The sequence below is a fragment of the Pichia membranifaciens genome (assembly GCF_001661235.1).
Source record: "Pichia membranifaciens NRRL Y-2026 unplaced genomic scaffold PICMEscaffold_1, whole genome shotgun sequence".
Classification (NCBI taxonomy): domain Eukaryota; kingdom Fungi; phylum Ascomycota; class Pichiomycetes; order Pichiales; family Pichiaceae; genus Pichia; species Pichia membranifaciens.
This window is the reverse complement of record NW_017566982.1, coordinates 1733956-1754809: the sequence shown is the minus strand read 5'-3', so window position 1 is coordinate 1754809 and position 20854 is coordinate 1733956. Positions and strand designations below refer to the sequence as shown.

Here is a 20854-nt window from a genome sequence, read left to right as displayed (position 1 = left end):
TTCGGAGGGTCCTTCTGCTGTTTGAGATTGAAAAAAACCGTTGTGGCTGACTACGCCCCTTCCTCCTCTTCTACCCCTGTCCACCCATCCTGCGACACTGCACCATACCAGACGAGTCGTATTTGACGTCACACCACCCATCCGTTCGTTCACACACCCCTAGACACGCCCGTCTGTAGCAGCCCCACCATGTCGGCAGCCCCACTCGCAAAGATAAACTCGTCCTCGAGTGAAATACCCACCCCTTCGCCACTCGAAACAGAGTTCGAGAGCAACACGGTAACGACTCCAACCACCAATGCGTTTCCAAACTCGACCTCCTTCACGTCGCTGACGCAAACTCCGCCGTCGCTTCTGACAAGGAATCCGTCTACCCTCTTTGATAAGAACCTCGTGGAAACCCTAAAAAAACTGGCAATAAAAAACAAAGGTGAGTTTAGATGTTCCAACGTTCAGTGGGCCTTTGGTCTCGATGACGACAAGCTCAAAAACAACAAACACGTATCTATCAAGACTTTGCTAAATAATTCGTTCCACTGGAATTTCGTCAAGCTGCTTGTTTCCGCCGAAGGAAAAATCACCGCAGGCAACTCATTGCTGATTGTGTCGGATATCCAAGAGTGTGGAATTGACATTTTCAACTTCGACTTGATTGTGAAATTGACCCCGAAAACAGGCAATGCCAAATCTTATTTTTTCAAATTCACCAACTTCAATGACTACTTGGAGTTTCTTGCATGCTTGCTTTCCTGGCACGGGTTGAAACAGAAAGGATTGGTTTCGAAATGGAACTTCACCAACTCTATAATCTACAACGACAACTTAAAGCCTAACGAAATCATCGTCTGTCGTTTCAAAGTCTTCGGCCCGCTACCCGCCTCAAGCACAAAAGTACATATTGACGAAGATGGTCCTGAAAACCCCGTGTTTCCGACTCCCACAGACTCCAACTACAAGGAAGGTTGGTTCACCGTTATTGGCCATTTGTTACCAACAGGTATCCTCAATTTAGTATCAGAATTGGATGGCACTCTCCTATACTCAATTAACGTCACCCTTTTGTTCAATTCCGAAATAAGGGTATTGCATCACTCAATCTTACAAAACTCAAATGTTTTGTTTTTAGGATTTATCGACGTGTTGAGAGAAAGCCACGACCTCCATCCTGCATCAGGCCTACAATTCATCCGAGATAATAATTTCAAAGACGTTAGTCGTATTTTGATAGATTTTGATTTGCGAATCGATTTAGAAGATTGGTTTGTTGCTTTATCTTCATTCACGAAACTGGAATATGTAGGTAATCAGTTCACAGGAAACCGCCTCAAAATTTCTGAGGAATTGTCTCTTGAAATAATGGAAGCACAGTTTCAATTGGATAACCACGCCATCGCAAATAGTTCCAATAACAATTTTGCTGACAGCCTGAAGGATTCATGTTTATATTGCGAACTAATTCTATGGAACACTCCCTGGTTTAGATCTGCTATTGTCAAGACCGATCAGCATGCATCAACTTTCTGGAAGGAACTAATAAATCTGAAGCTACCTATTTCCAATTCCAATGACTTCAAAATTCTTATCAAAAGAGCAAAATCAACAGATTCTTACAATATTGACGGAGAAAACTCTGACGAAATTATAGGCACTTGTTTCGTTAACTTGGAGCTTTTCGAAGACGTCCAATTTTTACAGAAAATTCCAATTCACAATTTACAGAATAAGTTGATTGGTAAACTGATGATCAATCTTTCTCAAGACGAGACCGTCATCTTACCTTTCCAAAAATATAAATCACTAGAAAATATTTTAATGAACTCCAAGATTGAGTCCCTAATTTCTTACTTGGAGCCTAAATCAAGCACCTCAACTCTAGAAGCTTGGTCAATAATGTTGTTAGATATTTATCAAAGCTTAGGCAAGGAAGACGAGTATTTCGAAACTTTGATGAAGTACGAACTTTCTCCGATCGATTCACTCAATAATTCCAACATCAGTGATACACTTGGTTCCCACAACAACAGTACCGACAATACCCTCAATATAAACAATAGCAATAATAGCAATGGCGGAACTGCAAACAATAGTTTCCGTTATCATACCATTTTTAGAGGCAACTCAATGCTTTCAAAATCCTTAGAGAAATATACCGTTAGAGTGGGCCATGAATATCTAGAAAAGTTGTTAGGCAAATTTATTGAAAAGGTTCGGGTTGAAGACCTCAACTGTGAATGTGATCCAAAAATTGAACCTGAAACTTACCAAGAGAATTATCAAAACCTTTTAAGATATGTTGAATATCTATGGAATAGAATATACCAGACAACCAATGATATTCCATCAAGTATCAAAGTCCAATGGAAAAACCTACGCCAAAACGTGGAACTTTCAGTTGATTTAAATGACAAGGAGACTCCTCTCAATGCATTGAGTTCCTTCATTTTCTTAAGATTTCTATGCCCAGCCATCTTGAGTCCTAAATTGTACAATTTATCCAAAACGCATTACTCGGGCAAAATATCACGTACATTGGTTTTGATTGCTAAAGTACTCATGACTTTTTCAAATAGATCCAAATTTCAGAAACATAGGGAACCATTTTTGATACCATTGAATGATGACTTCATAGAGAAACACCGAGAAGAAATGTTGATTTACTTTGATAAAGTGACGTTCAGAAAGATGGATTTCAATGAAAGGGTTTTGAATATGTCAAATATTGTTGACAGGATCCAGTTGAACACTTCGAAGGACATTTTAAACGAGTTACCAACCATGCCATTTTTGATTGACAAATATTTGAATATTGCCAAATTGGTGGAATTGCTCAGCAAATTTTACCAGGCAGAAAAGGAAGAGGTTGGACCTGAAAAGGATAGCATAGGTAATTATCAAATTGAAGGATTCGATGATACTGGCCTGGATGATGATTTCCTTACGTCGTTAATCAATGATGAAAACAATGCATTGAACAGCTTGCTATCCAAACACGAGTTCAAATTGAAGGATATGAAAAAGCAATCTGCTGTACTGTTGAAGGAAACCGAATCTGTGGAAAAACAATTAATTGAGGCGGAATACCCACATAACATCGATGACATATGGGATACGTATGTTTCGTGCTTGATTAGAAGTTGTCGTTTGAACATTGCCACCACGAGCACTACTCCGACGAGTATGACAATGGTAAGGAATTCCGATTCTGATGGCCATGTTATATTCGACTCTGACTTATTTCACAATATGAGTCTACAACCGAACGAGGATGAGTTATCAAAGCTGAACACTTTTTTGACCAGTCTTATGGTTCAAAACGAAAAGAAGAAGTTGAACAAGTCAACTCTGATCAGTAACCGGTCGGGTAGTGCTGTTAGTGCGACCCAGCTTCAGGGAAATGGCTTTGGCAGCCCTGAGAAGCCTAAGATCAAGCTGGGGAAGAAGGTTTCTGAAAGTGATGAGAGCGGGAAGAAAAAGACACTGTTTAGGAATATCTTCAAACGCGGCAAAAACTAGAAAGGATCGATCGATTGATTACTTTTTTCATTTTAGATATGCATTTTGTAGCTTAGATAAAAGATGTTTCCTTTTAAGACTCAAAAACACACACAAAACCATCTACGTATAGCGAAGTTGAAGTTGAAGTTGACTGATAATCTGCCAATGTGTTATACGAATGCATTCTCTGTATATATTCTTATATAAAATATAGAACTCCTGCAGCAGAGGAGAATAGATTGATTGAAAGATTTTTGACTAATTGGTTGGTGGTTTGATTTGGAGGATTTGGGGTTTTTCTTTGTTTTTTAGATTTTTTTGGATTTTGTTGCTCTTGCTATTAGCTTTATCACTTCATTCTGCCATGATAGAGAATAAATAATAACCCGTCTGTCCTGCAATCAAGCAAGCTGAGGTGCTTTGAGAGATTCAGTTCTGCTGGTTTGAGGTTCTGCAGCAGCTTGGACAATTGGCTTTGGAGCCTCGCCCTCAGGGCCGATGAACTTAGGGTCTCTCCAAGGACCGACGTCACTCAAGTACAAGCCACCCTCAGCCTCGGAAACCTCACTGGAGCCGCCGAACTTGGTTGGCAAGTTTTCTGCTGGGATCTGAGCAAGGAGCTCCTTCTTGTAGCTTGAGCCGAGAATGAAGATTTTGGAGACGGTGACCGGGTCGAGGAAAGGCTTGAACAAGCGGAAGGCGGTTGAGAAGCCGAAGGGCGCATTGATCAAGTAGAACTTGCCCATTCTTTCTGGGTAGTAGTTCTGGCCGATGTAGGAGGCCTCTCTGACGTACGACAGGACCTGGGAGGCTGCGGATATGGATATGCCCTTCAAGTCCAAGATGGTGCAGGAGGTTTCGATGAGGGAGCCCGCCTTTCTGGAGCAGGCTGGCAACCTGTACGTGGTGAAGGCCTCGTACTCCCAGACCAAGTTCTTGAGCATTCTTTCCTGGGTGGTGATCTTGTACATCTCTGTGATGTTGACGGCGCCCAACTCCTCGATGTAGACGGGTCTGCCGTCGACGTCGGTCTTGTGGTAGTACTGCGGGTAGAACTTGGCGACCGTGGGTTTTTCCGTGTAGTGGAAGTCGGTGAGGATGGTGTTGGTGCCAAACTCCTGTCTCCACTTCTCACACGCCTCGTACATCTCCTTGGCCTTCATGATGTCGAACTTTCTTGCTCTCAAGAAACGCAAGAGGGTGGAGTCGTCCATTCTCTCCGTGTGGCCCTCTGCCTCGAGCATGATTCTCAGCTGCTCCAAGGCGGACTTTTCGGAGTCGGTGAGGTAGCCCGGGAAGCCCGTCTGGCTCTTTGGTGGCTTTGCCACCATCTTTGGCAACGTGTCCAACACTTCTTGTTCTGAAACCATTGTGTGTGTCGGGTAGGGCGGTCTGGGGTTCTGTTCGAGTCTTCTTTTTCGCAAAATGGGTCTATGTGTGAGTCTATATCTATTTACGCAGCTATAGGACTGTACAGGTGTATGTGTGTGGGTGTGGGTGTGCCCGGCGCTGTCGGAGTGCGTGTGGCGGCGAGACCCGGACCGGGTTGCCTGCCCGCTGCGACGGTAGGGGCCGTCTGGCCTGGCCCGTGTCAACAGTGTGTACAGAATCACTGCCAGCTCGGCAGCGTGCCAGCGTGCCAGCGTGCCCGACAGCCCACATCCTCCCTGCTCGTCCAGTCGAGCGAGCAATCCGCGCATCCTCCGTCTTCTCTGGAGCCGACGCGTCGGCGACGCGTCGGCAGCCCGCGGTCACATCGCGGTCACATCGCCGTCGCGTCGCCTAGACCTTCAAGCCCGACGCAATGTACTCGTGGGACGGCGTGTCTGCGACAGCGCCGAGTGTTGCAACCGCAACCTTGCCGCCGCCCAGCGCCTTGCGGCACCAGTGCACCACGCTCTCGCGGGTGACGCCGTCGACAATGGCGACGATCTCGCTGGCGCTGAGCCGCTTGCCCGTGGTGACCAGCTGCCGGCCAATGTCTTCCGCGACAGCAGTGGTGCCGTCAAGAGAGAGCAGGAGGGAGCCGCGGAGCTGGGACTTGGCGCTGTCAAGCTCGGCGTCGGAGAAGTCGCCGCGCTGGAGACGGTTCCACTCGTGGACGACGGCGTCGACGAGGCGGCGCTTGTCGGCGTGCTTGTCCACAACGAGGTACATGCCCCAGAGACCGATGTCGGAGTAGGAGGTGGAGAAGGACATGAAGGAGTTGCATAGTGGCTGGCCCTTGGCGAGAAGGGGCGCGGTGACGGCGTGGGAAAGCGGGGTGGTGGCGGCGGGGTTGGTGGCGCGGTCCCAGTTGCCCACAATGGCCTGCGCCACAAGGGCCCGGAAGTAGTCTGGGGAGGACCAGGAGCAGCCCTCGACGCTGATGGCCATGTAGGCGTTGGGCAAGGAGTCGTCGGCGACCTGGACGTCGCCGGGGAGGAAGACCGGCAGGGCTGTGCGCGGGGTGCCCAAGGGCTGGGGCCGGTCGCTGATGGGCACGTGACCGAAGTTCTCGAGGGCGATGCGGATCATGTCGTCGTGGTCGACGCAGCCGGCGCCGACGAGCACCATGCGGTCGCCCTTGTAGTTGGTCTTGATGTAGTTGCGCAAGTCCGTCTGCTGGATGCTGCGGATGCAGTCGATGGGCCCGAGAATGGTGCGGCCGAGCGGCTGGCCGCGGAACACCACCTCGTGCAGCCGGTCAAACACCACCTCGTCGTACATCTTGTCCACCTCCTCGCTCTCGCGGATGATCACGGGGCGCTCTTTCTCGATGGCCACCTTCTCCAGCTTCGACCGGGTCAAGATGTCCGAGAGAATGTTCACCGCCCGCGGAATGTCCTCCTTCAGCGTCTTTGCGTAGTACACCGTGTTCTCTCTCGACGTGTACGCGTTCAAGTGCGACCCGCAGTCCTCCACCTCCAGCTCGAGGTCCACCTGCGACCGGTTCTTCGTGCCCTTGAACGCCAAGTGCTCCAAGAAGTGCGCCGTTCCGGACGTCTTGTCCGTCACGTCTGCACGCGACCCGGCGTCGATCCACACCCCGACCGTCGCCGTCAACGTGTGCGGAATCTGCTCCGTCGCCACCGTGATCCCGTTCGGCAAGATCGTCACCATCATGCTACTCTTGTCGCCGGCTCCGCCCGTGCTGGCCGCTGCCGTCGCAAGCCCGCGGACGCTTCTTCTGCCTATGTACTTCGATGCGTATCTTAACATGCTTGTTTCGTCTTTTCGAATCTGTGCTGTTTCTTCGACCGTAGTTCTGACAGCTGTAGTGCTCCGGACGTCACAGATCAAGAAGAAGACTGTGTCAAGCCTCTACCGTCCCCTGCCCCTTCTCTTCATTACTAATTGCCCGCATTCTAGGACCTCTCCATCCTCCCTTCGTCCCCGAGAGAGAAAGTGCGAGAAAAAAGCGCCGCCTTGGAGGCAAAAAAAGGCCCGCCCGGGCCGATCGCCGCACCGGCCCTTTTTTATGGCTCACCCTGCTCGGTTGCCTGGTTTGCCACTGGAAGGAAGGCCACAGGGTAGAAAGGCCTGAGCAGCCTGGCTGGAAACGCCCGGTTCGGAGCCTCTTCTCCCCTTATTCAGAGCCGGCTCCACCAACAGACCACATAGACCCCGCCTCCGCAGCAGCAATGTCAGCCACATCAGATATGCAGATCGACTCCCCCGCCCCAGAGGACAAAATCGACGAAGGCCTCTACTCCCGCCAGCTCTATGTGCTCGGAAAGGAGGCCATGCTGAAGATGGCGTCGTCGAACGTGTTGATAATAGGCCTCAAGGGGCTCGGGTTGGAGATAGCGAAGAACGTCGCGTTGGCAGGCGTCAAGTCCTTGTCTCTCTACGACCCGGAACCGGTGGTGTTGCAGGACCTCTCTTCGCAGTTCTTTCTAGCCGAGTCCGACATTGGCACCCAGAGAGCAAACGCCACGCTACCAAAGTTGGCCGAGCTGAACCAGTACGTCCCTATCAACGTCGTCGACGCGCTTACGCCGGAGGTCATCAAGACCTTCAGCGTTGTTGTCGCCACAAACCTGCCTCTGTCGAGGCAGCTGGAGTTGAACGAGTTGACCCACGCAAATAACATCCGCTTCATCTCTGCCGATGTGAGGGGCTTGTTTGCACAGGCCTTTGTCGACTTCGGCGACTCCTTCGCCATCTTCGACCAGACGGGCGAGGAGCCAAAGACCGGCATTGTCTCCGACATCGAGAAGGACGGGACGGTCACAATGCTCGACGACAACAGACACGGTCTTGAGGATGGAAATTTTGTAAAGTTCTCCGAAGTCAAGGGCATCGAGAAGCTGAACGACGGCTCCATCTACAAGATCAAGGTGTTGGGTCCGTTCGCATTCCAATTGGTCGACTTTGACCCGGCATGGGGCACCTACCAGAAAGGCGGCCTCTACACCGAAGTTAAGACCCCGATCAAGGTCAGCTACCAGGACTTGGCAACCCAATTAAGAACTCCAGACTACTTCATGTCCGACTTCGCCAAGTTTGACAGACCGCCTCAGCTCCATCTAGGTTTCCAGGCGTTGCATGAATTTCAGATCGAAAACAACGGCCAATTGCCTGGCCCTCACAATGAAGAAGACGCCACCACAATCGTCAACTTGACCAAGAAGTTGGCAGCCAAATACCCCGACATACTAGCAGGAGCAGACGTTGACGAAGACCTCATCCGCGAACTTTCCTACGGTGCAAGAGGTGACTTGCCTGCAATGGTTGCCTTCTACGGTGGTTTCTTGGCACAGGAAGTCTTGAAGGCTTGTTCTGGCAAGTTTGTACCTATCAAGCAATGGCTCTATTTCGACTCCCTAGAATCATTGCCAGAATCAGATGAATACAAGAGAAGTGAGGAGGCATGCAAGCCAATCAACTCGAGATACGATAATCAAATCGCAGTCTTTGGACTAAACTTCCAAAGAAAATTGGCAAACTTGAAAATCTTCCTTGTCGGTTCAGGTGCCATCGGTTGTGAAATGCTGAAAAATTGGGCAATGATGGGTATAGCCACAGGTCCAGACGGTAAAATCTTCATTACTGATAACGACACAATTGAAAAATCAAACTTAAACAGACAATTTCTTTTCAGGGCTAAAGATGTCGGCAGGAACAAGTCCGAAGTATCTTCTAATGCAGTTTGTGCGATGAATCCAGATTTGAAAGGTAAAATTGAGGCAAGCATTGACAAAGTCGGTGAAGATACCGAACACATTTTTAACAATGATTTCTGGGAAAACTTAGATTTCGTGACAAATGCTTTGGACAACGTCGAAGCTAGAACATATGTCGACAGACGATGCGTTTTTTTCAGAAAACCTTTACTAGAATCGGGGACTTTGGGCACGAAGGGTAACACACAGGTTGTGATTCCAAACCTAACAGAATCTTATTCTTCCTCTAGAGACCCTCCCGAGAAATCTATTCCTTTATGTACACTAAGATCTTTCCCTAACAAGATTGACCACACCATTGCATGGGCCAAATCTCTATTCCAAGGCTTTTTCCATGATGCTCCTGAGAACGTGAACTTGTACCTATCGCAACCAAATTTTGTCGAAACGGTCTTAAAGCAAAGTGGTGATGTGAAGGGTATCCTTGAAACAATTAACCAATACTTAACAACTGATAAACCTTACACGTTTGAGGATTGTATCAAGTGGGCAAGATTACAGTTTGAAGATAAATTTTCCAACGATATCAAGCAATTGTTATACAACTTCCCCAAGGACGCAGTCACATCAAAGGGTGAACCTTTCTGGACTAGTCCTAAAAGAGCTCCAGAACCATTGGTCTTTGATATCAATGATCCTAACCATTTTGACTTCGTGACTGGTGGCGCAAATTTATTAGCGTATGTTTATGGATTGAAGGGTGATAATGGTGAACCTGACAAGAAATACTATACAAGTGTGTTATCGAAAATAGATATACCCGAATGGAATCCGAAATCGGATGTTAAGATTCAGGTCAATGATAATGATCCAGATCCAAATGCAGGTCTGGTTACCGATAACTCTGTTATTGAAAAGTTATCTTCGAGCTTGCCATCACCTTCTTCATTGGCAGGGTACAGATTATCAACTGTTGAATTTGAAAAAGATGACGACACCAATCATCATATCGAATTTATCAATGCTGCTTCAAATTGTAGAGCAGAAAACTACTTTATTGAGGTTGCAGATAAGTCTAAAACAAAGTTCATCGCTGGTAGAATTATTCCTGCTATTGCAACTACCACTGCCTTAGTAACTGGTTTGGTTTGCCTTGAACTTTATAAGGTCACAGATGGAAAAACTAATATCGAAAAGTACAAAAATGGTTTTGTGAACCTTGCATTGCCATTTTTTGCCTTTTCCGAACCTGTTGCCAGTGCAAAGGGGAAGTACGGCGACAAAGAGTATGACAAGATCTGGGATAGATTTGATTTGTACGGAGACCTAACTTTGCAAGAGATTATTGACTACTTCAAGAAAAATGAAGGTTTAGAGCTATCCATGATGTCCTACGGCGTCTCGTTGCTTTTCGCATCTTTTTATGTAAAGAAGATGGAGCCAAGATACAAGATGAAGATTAGTGAAATCATTGAGTTGGTTACCAAGAAACCACTTACTGAGAATGATAAGTCATTGATTTTGGAAGTTTGTCTTGAAGATGAAAATGGCGAGGAGCCTGATGTGCCATATGCCGTTCTTCACTTATAAACTAGTAATCTTTTCTTGTTAAACTTTCAGTTCTGGTCTTAAGTAAAAGCTGTATAACTTCAATTAAAGCTTTGCGTCGGAGTTTAAAACTTCAAAATTATAGTACACTTTTAAATAAGTAATCTAATCAAATAGCTGATTTTGCCCAGTAATCATGCTGTATAATGCCCCTTTTTCCTTCAAAAGGGTGTAAAAGTCTCCATTTTCAGCAACCATACCATTTTTTATCATAATTACGGTGTCTGAACGCCGTATAACCTTTTCCTGATGTGTGATACAAATGATAGACAGACCTTTTTCTTTAAGCTCACATAATAGATCTAATACTACTTCTGCACTATGCAAATCAAGCGAAGCAGTACATTCGTCAAGAAGAAGCACGCTGGCTGGACGAAGAAGCGCTCTAGCTATTGAAAGTCGTTGCGCCTGACCACCAGAAACTAATATATTACCAGAAACAGCAAGGGAAGAAGAAAGCCCGTTTTTCAAACCATCTACCATAGAAGTTAGCTCGAGTCTATCAATGATGGACCATATCTGCTCATCCGAGATGGAGTGTCTTAGAGGATTACCGTAAAGTAAATTTTCTCTGATACTACCATTGAAAAAATAATGTTTTTGCGTGACTACTGATATGTTAAACATTAACCAAGACATTTTAATTGTATTTATATCATACCCGTCTACTGTAATCATTTGAGAACTCGGGAACTCAGAAAATTGCTGTTTTGGTAATGATTGCAGACGGAGAATGAGACTCGCTATCGTGGACTTACCACAACCTGATTCACCCACAATGGAAACTAGTTGATTTCTTGGAATATCCATTGACAAATGATTCAAAACTGAGTGCGTTGGATCGCTAGGATAGGAAAATGTCACATTCCTAAAGGAAACACAATAAGGAGTTTGACAGCTCTCTAAATTAGGAGTCAAGTAGCCACCTCTAAAACGTGTATCATCTTCTTCCATAAATAAAAGCTGGTCAATTTTCAGAGCAACTCTCAAACCACGATAAAGTCCTGGTGCACTGGACAAAATTTCAGCAATGAACGTTACAGACATCAAAATCATCATAATGACTTGCATCATTTGAACCATTGTGTACTCTCCGGTGGAAATCAATTTGAAGCCATAGTAAAACATTATTGCTTGCGATACATTGACTAGGAAGAAAACTGAGTTTGTCGAAAATCCGATAGCAATTGCTCTTTTGAACCCAGTAGATAGAACCATGTTGAGCCCTTGTTCAAGTTTGTTTTCAAAATGACTCTGTATATTGTAGCACATTATTGTTTTTATGCCCGCCCGACTTTCATAAACAATGGACTCAGTTTCATTCAAAATGTCTTTGTAGGAAAATTCTGACTTCCGCATTATTGTGGTGCCAAGTATACTAAAAATGGCGAATAGCGGAAACATGCTGAAGCCGATTAATGAGTACTTCCATCCTATTGTTAGTGTCCAGACAATGCAAACAATACTGACAGCGACGCCAGAAACAAATTTTGATAAAGTAGATGAAAAAATTCGTCTGAAATCTCTCATATCACTCATTATCAGTGTTGAAAGTTGGCTTGGATTTGCATGCTCAAAAAAAGTCACATCTTGTGTTAGTATTTTAGCTAACGTTGAAAATTGTAGATTTTTGGTTAATCTTTGAGAAACATAATTCAAAGAAGTGAAGGAGATAAAAAAGGTGAGGCCATTAGCAATTGCTATACCCGTTGCAATCAGGGACCATTTGACTTGCTCGTGGTTGGATATCAATTCGCCTTTTGCCTTAGGAATAATACCATTAATTAAATGTGAGAAACAATAGGAAAAAATGGGTGTTAAAATTGTATTTATAGTTACGAATAGTAATCCCAACAAATACCAAAGTTTGTACTTCGGCGCTAACTTCTTCAAAATCAATTTGAATGCAGTGAACATTGGTCCTCTTATACTGTTAATTTTTTCAGCATCGTTTTTGGGCCTGGTATCTTCATTAGATGCAGTACCTACGCTCTTTTCAAGGCTACCTAGAGAGTTTGTATTCTGTAAAATAGTAAAAAGATCTTTTGTATGGTCGAGCTCATTGCTTTGAGTGGATGTCATTGTTTCAGTGAAAGACTGGATCTCTGAGCCAGTGAAATCCCAGTTTGAGTTTTTCAAGTCATCCTTGAAACCAGAGTCGACTATTCTCCCATCTTTTATGACATAAACCATGTCATTAGCTCTAACATGTGATAGCTCATGAGTTATTATTATTGTTGTTCTATTTTCCCTCCATGTATTTATTTTCTTCATGAACAGTTCACGTTGCTGAATATCCAAAGCGGAGATGCTTTCATCAAGAATGAGAATGTTTGTATCCCTTAATTTGGCTTTCACCAGATTTAATTTCTGCTCTTGACCTCCACTGAGCTGCACTAAATTGTCTTTCTCCTCTTTACTATTCCCTAGGTATGTTTGGAAACCTTTCGGCAAAATGTCGACCACAGCAGAAAAGTTAAAAAATTCAATGGCTTCGGATACCCCAGGCAAGTTTAAATCATCAAAAGGGGTACCTAATAAAATGTTATTTTCTACTGTGTCATTAAAAACTGTAGGAAACTGCTGAACCAAAGTTATTTGATCTCTGAGCCAGGAATTATCTAGTGTTTGTAGATCATGACCGTCAATACTGATTGACCCTGATTCAGGTTTGTAGAATTTGAGGAGCATATTTGCGATAGTGGATTTTCCAGATCCAGATTTGCCAATGATGTAGGTAGTTTTAAATGGTTCAATGTTGAGTGATATGGAATTTAAAGTTTTACAGGCTGAGAGATGGTCGCCTTCATTGATACTATTTTGACAATAACCAAACGAAATGTTCTTAAATCTGATATCACCATATAAATTTTCATCTGGAACAAACAGTGTTTCGTTAAACTTCTCAATTGATTCAATAGATAAGGAGAATTTTGTAATGTTTTTAAAAGAAGTATTTGCCTTTTGATAAATGACAGCTAAAACCGATAAGCTACTGATGGTGAGTGCTAGCTTCAAACAAGAATAAAATGCAGAAATAACGTCACCGCTGCTATCTTTTTTGGTTCTGACGAGATAGGAGCCAAACCAGAAACTTTGAACAAATAACATGAAAGATAGAGCTTTCATAATGGAAGAAACGATATTTGCATATATGGAGAATTTTCTGAATGCACTTTCACAATCATCTAAGGTTTTCGAGAACGAATTGAGTTCAAGCTTCTGAGAGAATATGATTTTTATCCACAAAAAGGATGAGAAATTCCAATCGAGCAGAGAAATGGCCTTTGAGGTTTCGTCATCTTCAACTTTTGACCACTTCTCAACCTTTTTACCAAAAATCATGATTGATAGGCCTAAAAGTGGAAAAACTGACATGATAAGAAGTGTTAGTTTCCACGAGTAGATCATACTTATTGTTAGCAAAGAAATTATTGAAAAGAGACATTTGCAAAGAACCGAAAGATATTCACTGATTGAACTCCTAAACTCTTCAATCGATCTGTTTAACTGTATCATATCACCATCTAAGTTACGATTGTTCTCAAACCAACCGAGGTATCTCGAAAATAAAGACCTGAACAGTTGCTTTCTGCACCTAACCTGTTGTCGCTCTCCCAAGTAGGTGAACAAAAAAGTCTCAAACCATCCAAAAGTAGATGTTCCCAGACCAATCAAAATGATAGCGAAGCAAGACCATTGAACATCACGCACAAATTCAGAAGGAGAGCTGTACTTCCCTGTTTGGAAGTTCGTTAATCTCGTGAACATGCGGTTTACCATTATCGTGCTAGCTACATCAGTGACTGCACATAATGCGTTGAAAAATATTGCTGGAGTAAGAAAAAGCAAATCTGACTTGACAAAAAACTGAAAGGGATTTCTTCCAATATTCTCTTCTTGATCATCGGTATGAGCAGTGCTACGATCAACTTGAAGCTCTGATTCCGACTTGTTGCTCAAAATGGTCTCAGATTTCTCAACTTCAATGTTAGAATAGTTCGGAAAAATTGCTGAATGAGAGTCAAATTCCTGCACAGTCGTTGGGGTTTCCAAGACGGAGCTGGTGTACTCGTCAACACTATCTGAAATTGACTTCTTTTCCATTGTGTGGTATTTAGTTATTCGCTTGCGGTGTGGTTGTTTTACACATAACCGGGAAAAATGAATGTAGAGAAAAAAGCATTGCACTAGGAAGCTGAAAGTACATAGCTAATTGCATTAGTTATATGAGCAACGACAGTTTCTCAATCAGCTGGCAATAGACTCTGTATTACCTTTGAGACAGAGAGCCGAACTAAACACGGTTTGTGTTTTGTGCACAACGAAAATTACCGCTTCCGGACATTTCAATGTGGCGATTACTGGCCAATAAACAGGGCTTGCGCATCGCAAACTATGAAACTCTCAAACTTTTCCCGAAGACCTTTAGTTATATAAGCCACTATTCAGGATGTATCTGAGGTTGATGGCTTGTTGCAGAAGGTCTAACACCTCTTTGAAAATGCCACATTAGAGAAACCCTCGTTAACTTTTTGTTCTCTTTTTGCCTCCTCAATCGAGCTTCAGTTTTCGTTCGCTGTGCCGCTATAAAATGGCTTTTGCTTGTGAAATTCACTGTACTTCCTCTTCATTCTGTTAACGTAGAGAGGAGATCTTGCGAGAGAGAGATTAGTGGTAAAGGCAACGCAGTCAGCACTACCGGGGTAACAACCACGGCTGGTTGTTGGCCACACATGAAACGACACACATGTGGGCTACACCTTTGCAGTAGTATTTCTTGCAGGAGCGGCTCGCTCGCCCTTTGCATACTATCTTCTTGGAGCTACTGCTTCAGGGAGATGGAATAGCGTACTTCCTCTACACACTGAATGATGAATTTTCCAGATAGGGACAACTGATTCGACCTACCAAAAGTAGTGTCGATGCAGAGAAAAATCTAACAAGTTTTTTAGTAGAAGTCTTGGTTTCTGAACAGTGTTGTAGCGGAAGAAAATCTGTAGCACAGGTGTGGAATTTTGGGCGTTGTACTGTAATGGTTACTTGTAAATTGATCAACAGGGTAGTGTTTGTGATTCTGTGCACTCAGGGCTTTCTTCTTGATCTCTTCCACGGCAACTGTGAATGTGATCTTGTTGATCCAGGCAACATATAGTTCCTACTCCGTGCCAGACTGCCCAGGAGTCGGAATTCTTTCAGTGTTGCTCCATTGTCGCAGACGCCCGAGACATACCCACCCTTTTTTTGCTGTTCCTCCGTACTGTACAGCAGCCCTTCACAAGTAGAGCAACCATTACAGCCTCTACAAAGTCTCCAATCAACCTCTAGATCTTCCAGCACTTATCTAACATGGATCAGGGTTGGTTATTGGTTGCACTGACATCGCTGATAACGTTTCTGGGTTGTTGTGTTATCTACACAGACGTCATCTACAAATTTCTCTTCCCCAAAAGGGCGTCGGCAAAGCCATTCAGCATCTCGCATGATACAAACTTCCTCATCTGTTCGTTGGCTCTGTCATCCGGCTGCCTCATATTTACATCATTGTACAAACTACTGCCCAAATCACACAGTTATTTGAGAGAGATACCAAAACTCAGGGGAAATAATCATCTGCTCAAACTTACAGAATATTCATGCTACTTGGCAGGTATCGCAATATGCTCTTTGATGAATGTGATTATCCACTTATTGACGAATGAAAGTTTGGTTCATTGTGCACATGATGGTGCAGACGATCATAGTCATTCCCATCCCCATTCCCGGTCACAAGTACATTCTCATTCTCATATAGGTCAGAATGGCGACAACGATTTGGAATCTCTAAACTATTCCCTTTCCACTCATAAAAACTCCGACGACCACCATTCCCATAGCCATATCCATTCTCCACATGAGGATACATCATCTTCTTCAGATGAACAGAAGGTCCACGGAGACAAAACAATTATTGAGGCATCAAATTCCCAATCGTCCTCACCACCAAAAGATCCACACGATTTACATCCAGCCTCTGAGGTATCTAATGTGGTGCCCCGTCCGACTAGAGCTAAATCCACCGGTAATGCTCACCCAGAAGAAATTGATCCGCTAATTAAACCTAGCGTTCATGGTCCTAAAAAAATCATATCTTTGATGGATTTGTCATTGAAAACCTTGAAAGGGGAGACTATGACAGGCAAGTGCTATGGAGACATAGATTGCTGCACAGATGAGATTTTGGCTAATAATCATTTACACCAACATAAGCCTAAAAAACTTTATTTCTGCACCAGACCATCAGAGGAGAATCTGTTGTTTTTCCCTGACAGAAAGCATATGATTACGGACAGAACGGAGTTGGCTTCAAGGTATCCAGATTTGGAAATACACTCTCCATTGATTGCTAAGGATCGCACAGGTGTTTCCAAGATAGTCCATCCCGTTTTTCAGGAGGCGACGAATAATTTTCAGCAGCAACATCGTGCTTTGCAGTATAGTGTACCAGATGATGCAGCAATCAATAAAGCAATCCAAGGCAAAGCAAATGACTTCAGCCATAATATTGGGCAGCAGCTGAACGCTCATTCAACAGCTGAAAATGCAGGATCTGCCCTTCTTAATACTCCAAATCAAGTACCACAATATCACAGTATAAGTTCTCCTGCGCTGGGTGAATCTTTCTATTCTGCTGGTCACCTTTCCCTCAGTCATAAAAACACCCACGAAAGAGAAGATTCACTTTATGAAGTGGAGGAAGAGGAAGGGGAAGAGGAAGAAGAAGAAGAAGAGGAAGATGGCGATTCTCATATCACACATCACCATCATATAAAAACCCCGCTTTCGAGATTACTATCTATTGGGTTGCAAACTATAATGGCTATTACATTACATAAGTTCCCTGAAGGTTTCATCATGTACTCTACATCAAGAACTAACCCTGAGCTTGGCATGTCTATTTTTTTGTCAATGTTCATACACAACTTTGTTGAAGGCTTCACCATGACGCTTCCAATATATATTGCATTGAACTCTAGGGCAAAAGCTTTATTGATAAGCGGAACATTGGGAAGCTTGAGCCAACCTATTGGGGCATGCATTGGATATTATATGTTCAAGGATAAAAAGGACATGAACGATCCATTTAGCATTGTTTTGGTGGGTGTTCTTCTTGCGATCACTTCTGGGTTTCTTACCTTTATTTCTCTACAGATGTTTGCTAGCGCCATTGGGTTTGGTGGAAAACAAGAGAAGGTACTCAAATGGAGTTTCTTCGGAATCTTTTTGATTTGCCTGAGTAACATCCTTCTATAGCTTGGTAATGACTTATATTATACATACTGGATGTATTAGTTTTATAGCATTTAACTTTAGGAGTTCGGATTTGACTTACATATTACGTAACACATTTTTTTCCGCGGTAATGAATTGTTTTCAATTCAGTGCCCGGACAAAAGCACCCAGTGTTCTTGGGACGATGATGATGGCTAGGCGAATCTGACAAGTATCCCCTTGCTGTATGAACATTACACACAGTATTTAAAAACACGTGCTAGAAAAGCCAGCACAATAATGGGCCAAAAACCTAGTAAACTGAATAGTGAGGAGATTTCCACTTTACGACAAGAAACCAAATTCTCTACACGAGAGCTCCACCAGTGGTACAAGGGGTTCAAAAGAGACGTGCCGAACGGAGGGTTGACCAAGGAGGAGTTTATCAAAATACACAAACAATTTTATCCATTTGGAGACCCCACTGAATTTGCTGCATATGCGTTTGAGGCTTTTGATATAAATGACAAACGAAAAATCGATTTTCAAGATTTCATCAAAGCCTTGAGCATTGCATCAAGGGGTAGTGTGGAGGAAAAGTTGAGGTGGGCCTTCAAGATGTATGACAGGGATAAGGACGGATACATATCTTACAGCGACCTACTAATTGTGGTGAGATCTGTATACAAGATGGTGGGGACCAAAGTTGTGAAGTTTGAAGAGAGTGAAGCGACGCCCGAAATGAAGGCAGATAAAATATGGGTAGGATACCACAAGAAACTGAGTGACAGGGCATTCGGTAAGATCAGCATACAGGAGTTCTCGGACATTACCAATGTGTCTTCGAAGGTCATACAGTGGGTGAATGTGTATAATGACTTGATATGAACTGTCATTAGCTAAGGAGATAATGATTGTATACTAGGAGCCTTTTACGCCTCCTTTTAAGCACCCTTTAGCGAATGTTGAGTACGAAAGCAAATCAGATAATGTGTGTGTGTAAAAGCGGTAGACCTCAACCCCGATCCTGATCTCGATCCTGACCCTGGGCTCTCGCAGTTTCATACGCTACACGTTTCCACACGTTTCATAACACATTAGCGTTTGTTACCTATTCTATTCTATATACATAGGTGTCTATACTCGTCTGGCGCAATCATATTCTTTCTGCGAGGTAGACTGCAGTCTTGCAAACGCCCTTTATGGTCTCGGTCAGCAGCCAGTACGGTCTTGCGTTTTTGGAGTCGTGTTGGATGGCTGTGTCCAAATGCTCCAACTCCTGGTCCCTGAAAACCCTGATGGTTTCCTTCAAGTGCTCAATCTCCTTCGAATCGGAACATTTGTCGGCCGCAAACTCTTTCACGTCGGCAAAGTTGTTTGTCAGGACGCGGAGCTGGGTATTGTAGTGCTTCCCAATCACAGTCTCCACGGCCTCTGTGCATGCCATTGCCGCCTCCTTGTTCATGAATCCGGTGGCAAAGCCCATTCCAAAAGCACCCACCTTCCAAAACGGCGTGAAGATGGAGGGCCTCACGCGGTGTTCACCCTGCAGACTGTTGAACGTGGACCGGTGGTGCACCTCCTGATCCCACATGTGTTTCAACACCGGCTTGAGCTTTTTGTTGTGCGAGAGCGCCAGGTACTGGCCAGCGTAGATCAAGTCCGCACCTAACTCACCTGCCTGGTCAACCCTGATCACTCGCTCGAGATAAGCCTGCTGTGCTGGAGACAGCGCTGCATGCGTGGGTCCCTGCCCAGGCTCCGGTGCTAGATGCGACACGCCAGGCCCTCTATACGTCGATTGCTGCCTGGCGAACGCTCTTGCCACCAATTTTCGTACCGCTAATAAACGACTCATCTCGTTCCGGGATGCTTTCCAACTGCGGTAAAAGTGGTGCTTTATATCCCACCCCGTTTTGAAGCAGAACAACCACAGCAAGAACACAAACAGGTTCCTGACATGTCAAAAATCATGCTCTGGTCTCTTCCATCCCGGTTCGGCCTAACACCGCAGTCGAACCACCTTTCCTTTGTGCCCTTTTTTTCCCCGCAGCGGCCGATCGACTTATCGTGCTTCCGCGCTGGAATTACCTTTTTCGGAGCGTAGGTCCCCTCCGCAACTTCGGTTTAGTCATTCCCCCGTGGTTTTTCACCCATTTCTGCAGAAACGGCCTACATATAAGAAAGATGGATGTGGCTGCCGTCCCCGCAGTGCTGGACAGTCGGGGAGACACGGTTTCAGCAGCGAAAGAAACGTCTAGGTGAGCATTGCAAACATGGTCAAGGCTACTATTCTAGGAGCGGCAGGAGGCATTGGACAGCCATTATCGCTTTTGTTGAGACTCAATAAGAAGATCGATGAGTTGTCGTTGTACGACATCGTCAACACAGTGGGCGTGGCTGCGGATCTCTCGCACATTCCCACGCATCAGGTGATCAAGGGGTATGCCCCAAAGGACAAAAATGACAGTAAAACAATCAAGGTTGCGCTGAAGGACAGCGACATTGTTATCATCCCTGCGGGGATCCCAAGAAAGCCGGGCATGACACGTGATGACTTGTTCAAGATCAACGCCGGGATCGTGAAGAATTTGGTGCACCAGGCCGGATTGAGCTGTCCGGATGCGTTCATTTGCGTGATATCGAACCCAGTAAACTCGACAGTCCCAATTGCCGTCGAAGAGTTGAAGAGGTTGGGCGTGTACAACCCAAGAAAAATGTTTGGTATTACCACCTTGGACAACTTGAGACTTGAGGAGTTTTTGAGTTCGGCGCTCGCTGGCAAGGTTCCCGCTTCCGACTTGTATGGTGATGCCATAGCAATAGGAGGCCATTCCGGCGATTCTATCGTCCCACTAATTAACGGCTGGGGGAAAAACTTTGGCAGCAAAGAGGAAGAATATACGAAGCTCGTTAAAAGGGTCCAGTTCGGAGGCGATGAGGTTGTAAAGGCTAAGGACGGCAAGGGCTCTGCCACTCTCTCAATGGCCACGGCGGCATACAGGTTTGTCAATAATCTACTCGACGCCATTACAGCGGCCGACGGTAGTACCGTCAAGGAGGTTGCCTTTGTCAAGATTGACGAGTTGAAGACAAAAAAGGTGCCGCTGTTTATTTCCAAACACACCCAGTACTTCAGCTTGCCAATCGTTATCGGAAAGGACGGCATTGAATTGGTGGAGTTCCCAGAGTACCTAAGTGAGCCTGAAGTTCTCATGACTAAACACGCTGTAGAGAAAGTCAAGCTCGACGTTATTAAGGGCTTCAATTTTGTACATGGCTCCAAACTTTGATCTCGGTAATTATATCTCGCAAGATTTGTGTGGTGTTTATACCTTATTTCTGAGTGCTTTTTTTTTCTCTTTTTCTGATAAACTAGTCTGCAAAAGAAA

General features: G+C 44.6%; 9 protein-coding genes across 9 annotated transcripts; 5 read left to right on the top strand and 4 right to left on the bottom strand.

Annotated features, from left to right (window-relative positions):
* Positions 1-189: 189 nt before the first annotated feature.
* On the top strand, positions 190-3513 carry PICMEDRAFT_70708 (hypothetical protein; the record flags this gene model as incomplete). Its single annotated transcript, XM_019163717.1, has 1 exon — positions 190-3513. One exon carries the CDS (start codon positions 190-192, stop codon positions 3511-3513), a length of 3324 nt encoding a protein of 1107 aa, XP_019020254.1.
* A 383-nt stretch (positions 3514-3896) lies between these two features.
* On the bottom strand, positions 3897-4865 carry PICMEDRAFT_70707 (hypothetical protein; the record flags this gene model as incomplete). The annotated part of the gene is made up of 1 exon (XM_019163716.1): positions 3897-4865. The coding sequence occupies one exon, from the start codon at positions 4863-4865 to the stop codon at positions 3897-3899; it is 969 nt and encodes a 322-aa protein (XP_019020253.1).
* A 412-nt stretch (positions 4866-5277) lies between these two features.
* PICMEDRAFT_70706 (hypothetical protein) lies at positions 5278-6696 on the bottom strand (the record flags this gene model as incomplete). Its single annotated transcript, XM_019163715.1, has 1 exon — positions 5278-6696. One exon carries the CDS (start codon positions 6694-6696, stop codon positions 5278-5280), a length of 1419 nt encoding a protein of 472 aa, XP_019020252.1.
* Positions 6697-7136: 440 nt separating this feature from the next.
* Positions 7137-10193, top strand: PICMEDRAFT_29501 (hypothetical protein; the record flags this gene model as incomplete). Its single annotated transcript, XM_019162594.1, has 1 exon — positions 7137-10193. One exon carries the CDS (start codon positions 7137-7139, stop codon positions 10191-10193), a length of 3057 nt encoding a protein of 1018 aa, XP_019020251.1.
* A 123-nt stretch (positions 10194-10316) lies between these two features.
* PICMEDRAFT_70704 (hypothetical protein) lies at positions 10317-14318 on the bottom strand (the record flags this gene model as incomplete). The annotated part of the gene is made up of 1 exon (XM_019163714.1): positions 10317-14318. The coding sequence occupies one exon, from the start codon at positions 14316-14318 to the stop codon at positions 10317-10319; it is 4002 nt and encodes a 1333-aa protein (XP_019020250.1).
* A 1242-nt stretch (positions 14319-15560) lies between these two features.
* PICMEDRAFT_70703 (hypothetical protein) lies at positions 15561-17504 on the top strand (the record flags this gene model as incomplete). The annotated part of the gene is made up of 1 exon (XM_019163713.1): positions 15561-17504. The coding sequence occupies one exon, from the start codon at positions 15561-15563 to the stop codon at positions 17502-17504; it is 1944 nt and encodes a 647-aa protein (XP_019020249.1).
* A 258-nt stretch (positions 17505-17762) lies between these two features.
* On the top strand, positions 17763-18350 carry PICMEDRAFT_70702 (hypothetical protein; the record flags this gene model as incomplete). Its single annotated transcript, XM_019163712.1, has 1 exon — positions 17763-18350. One exon carries the CDS (start codon positions 17763-17765, stop codon positions 18348-18350), a length of 588 nt encoding a protein of 195 aa, XP_019020248.1.
* A 268-nt stretch (positions 18351-18618) lies between these two features.
* On the bottom strand, positions 18619-19320 carry PICMEDRAFT_57224 (hypothetical protein; the record flags this gene model as incomplete). Its single annotated transcript, XM_019163222.1, has 2 exons — positions 18619-19212; positions 19303-19320. The coding sequence occupies 2 exons, from the start codon at positions 19318-19320 to the stop codon at positions 18619-18621; spliced, it is 612 nt and encodes a 203-aa protein (XP_019020247.1).
* Positions 19321-19738: 418 nt separating this feature from the next.
* Positions 19739-20755, top strand: PICMEDRAFT_70700 (hypothetical protein; the record flags this gene model as incomplete). Its single annotated transcript, XM_019163711.1, has 1 exon — positions 19739-20755. One exon carries the CDS (start codon positions 19739-19741, stop codon positions 20753-20755), a length of 1017 nt encoding a protein of 338 aa, XP_019020246.1.
* Positions 20756-20854: the final 99 nt, after the last annotated feature.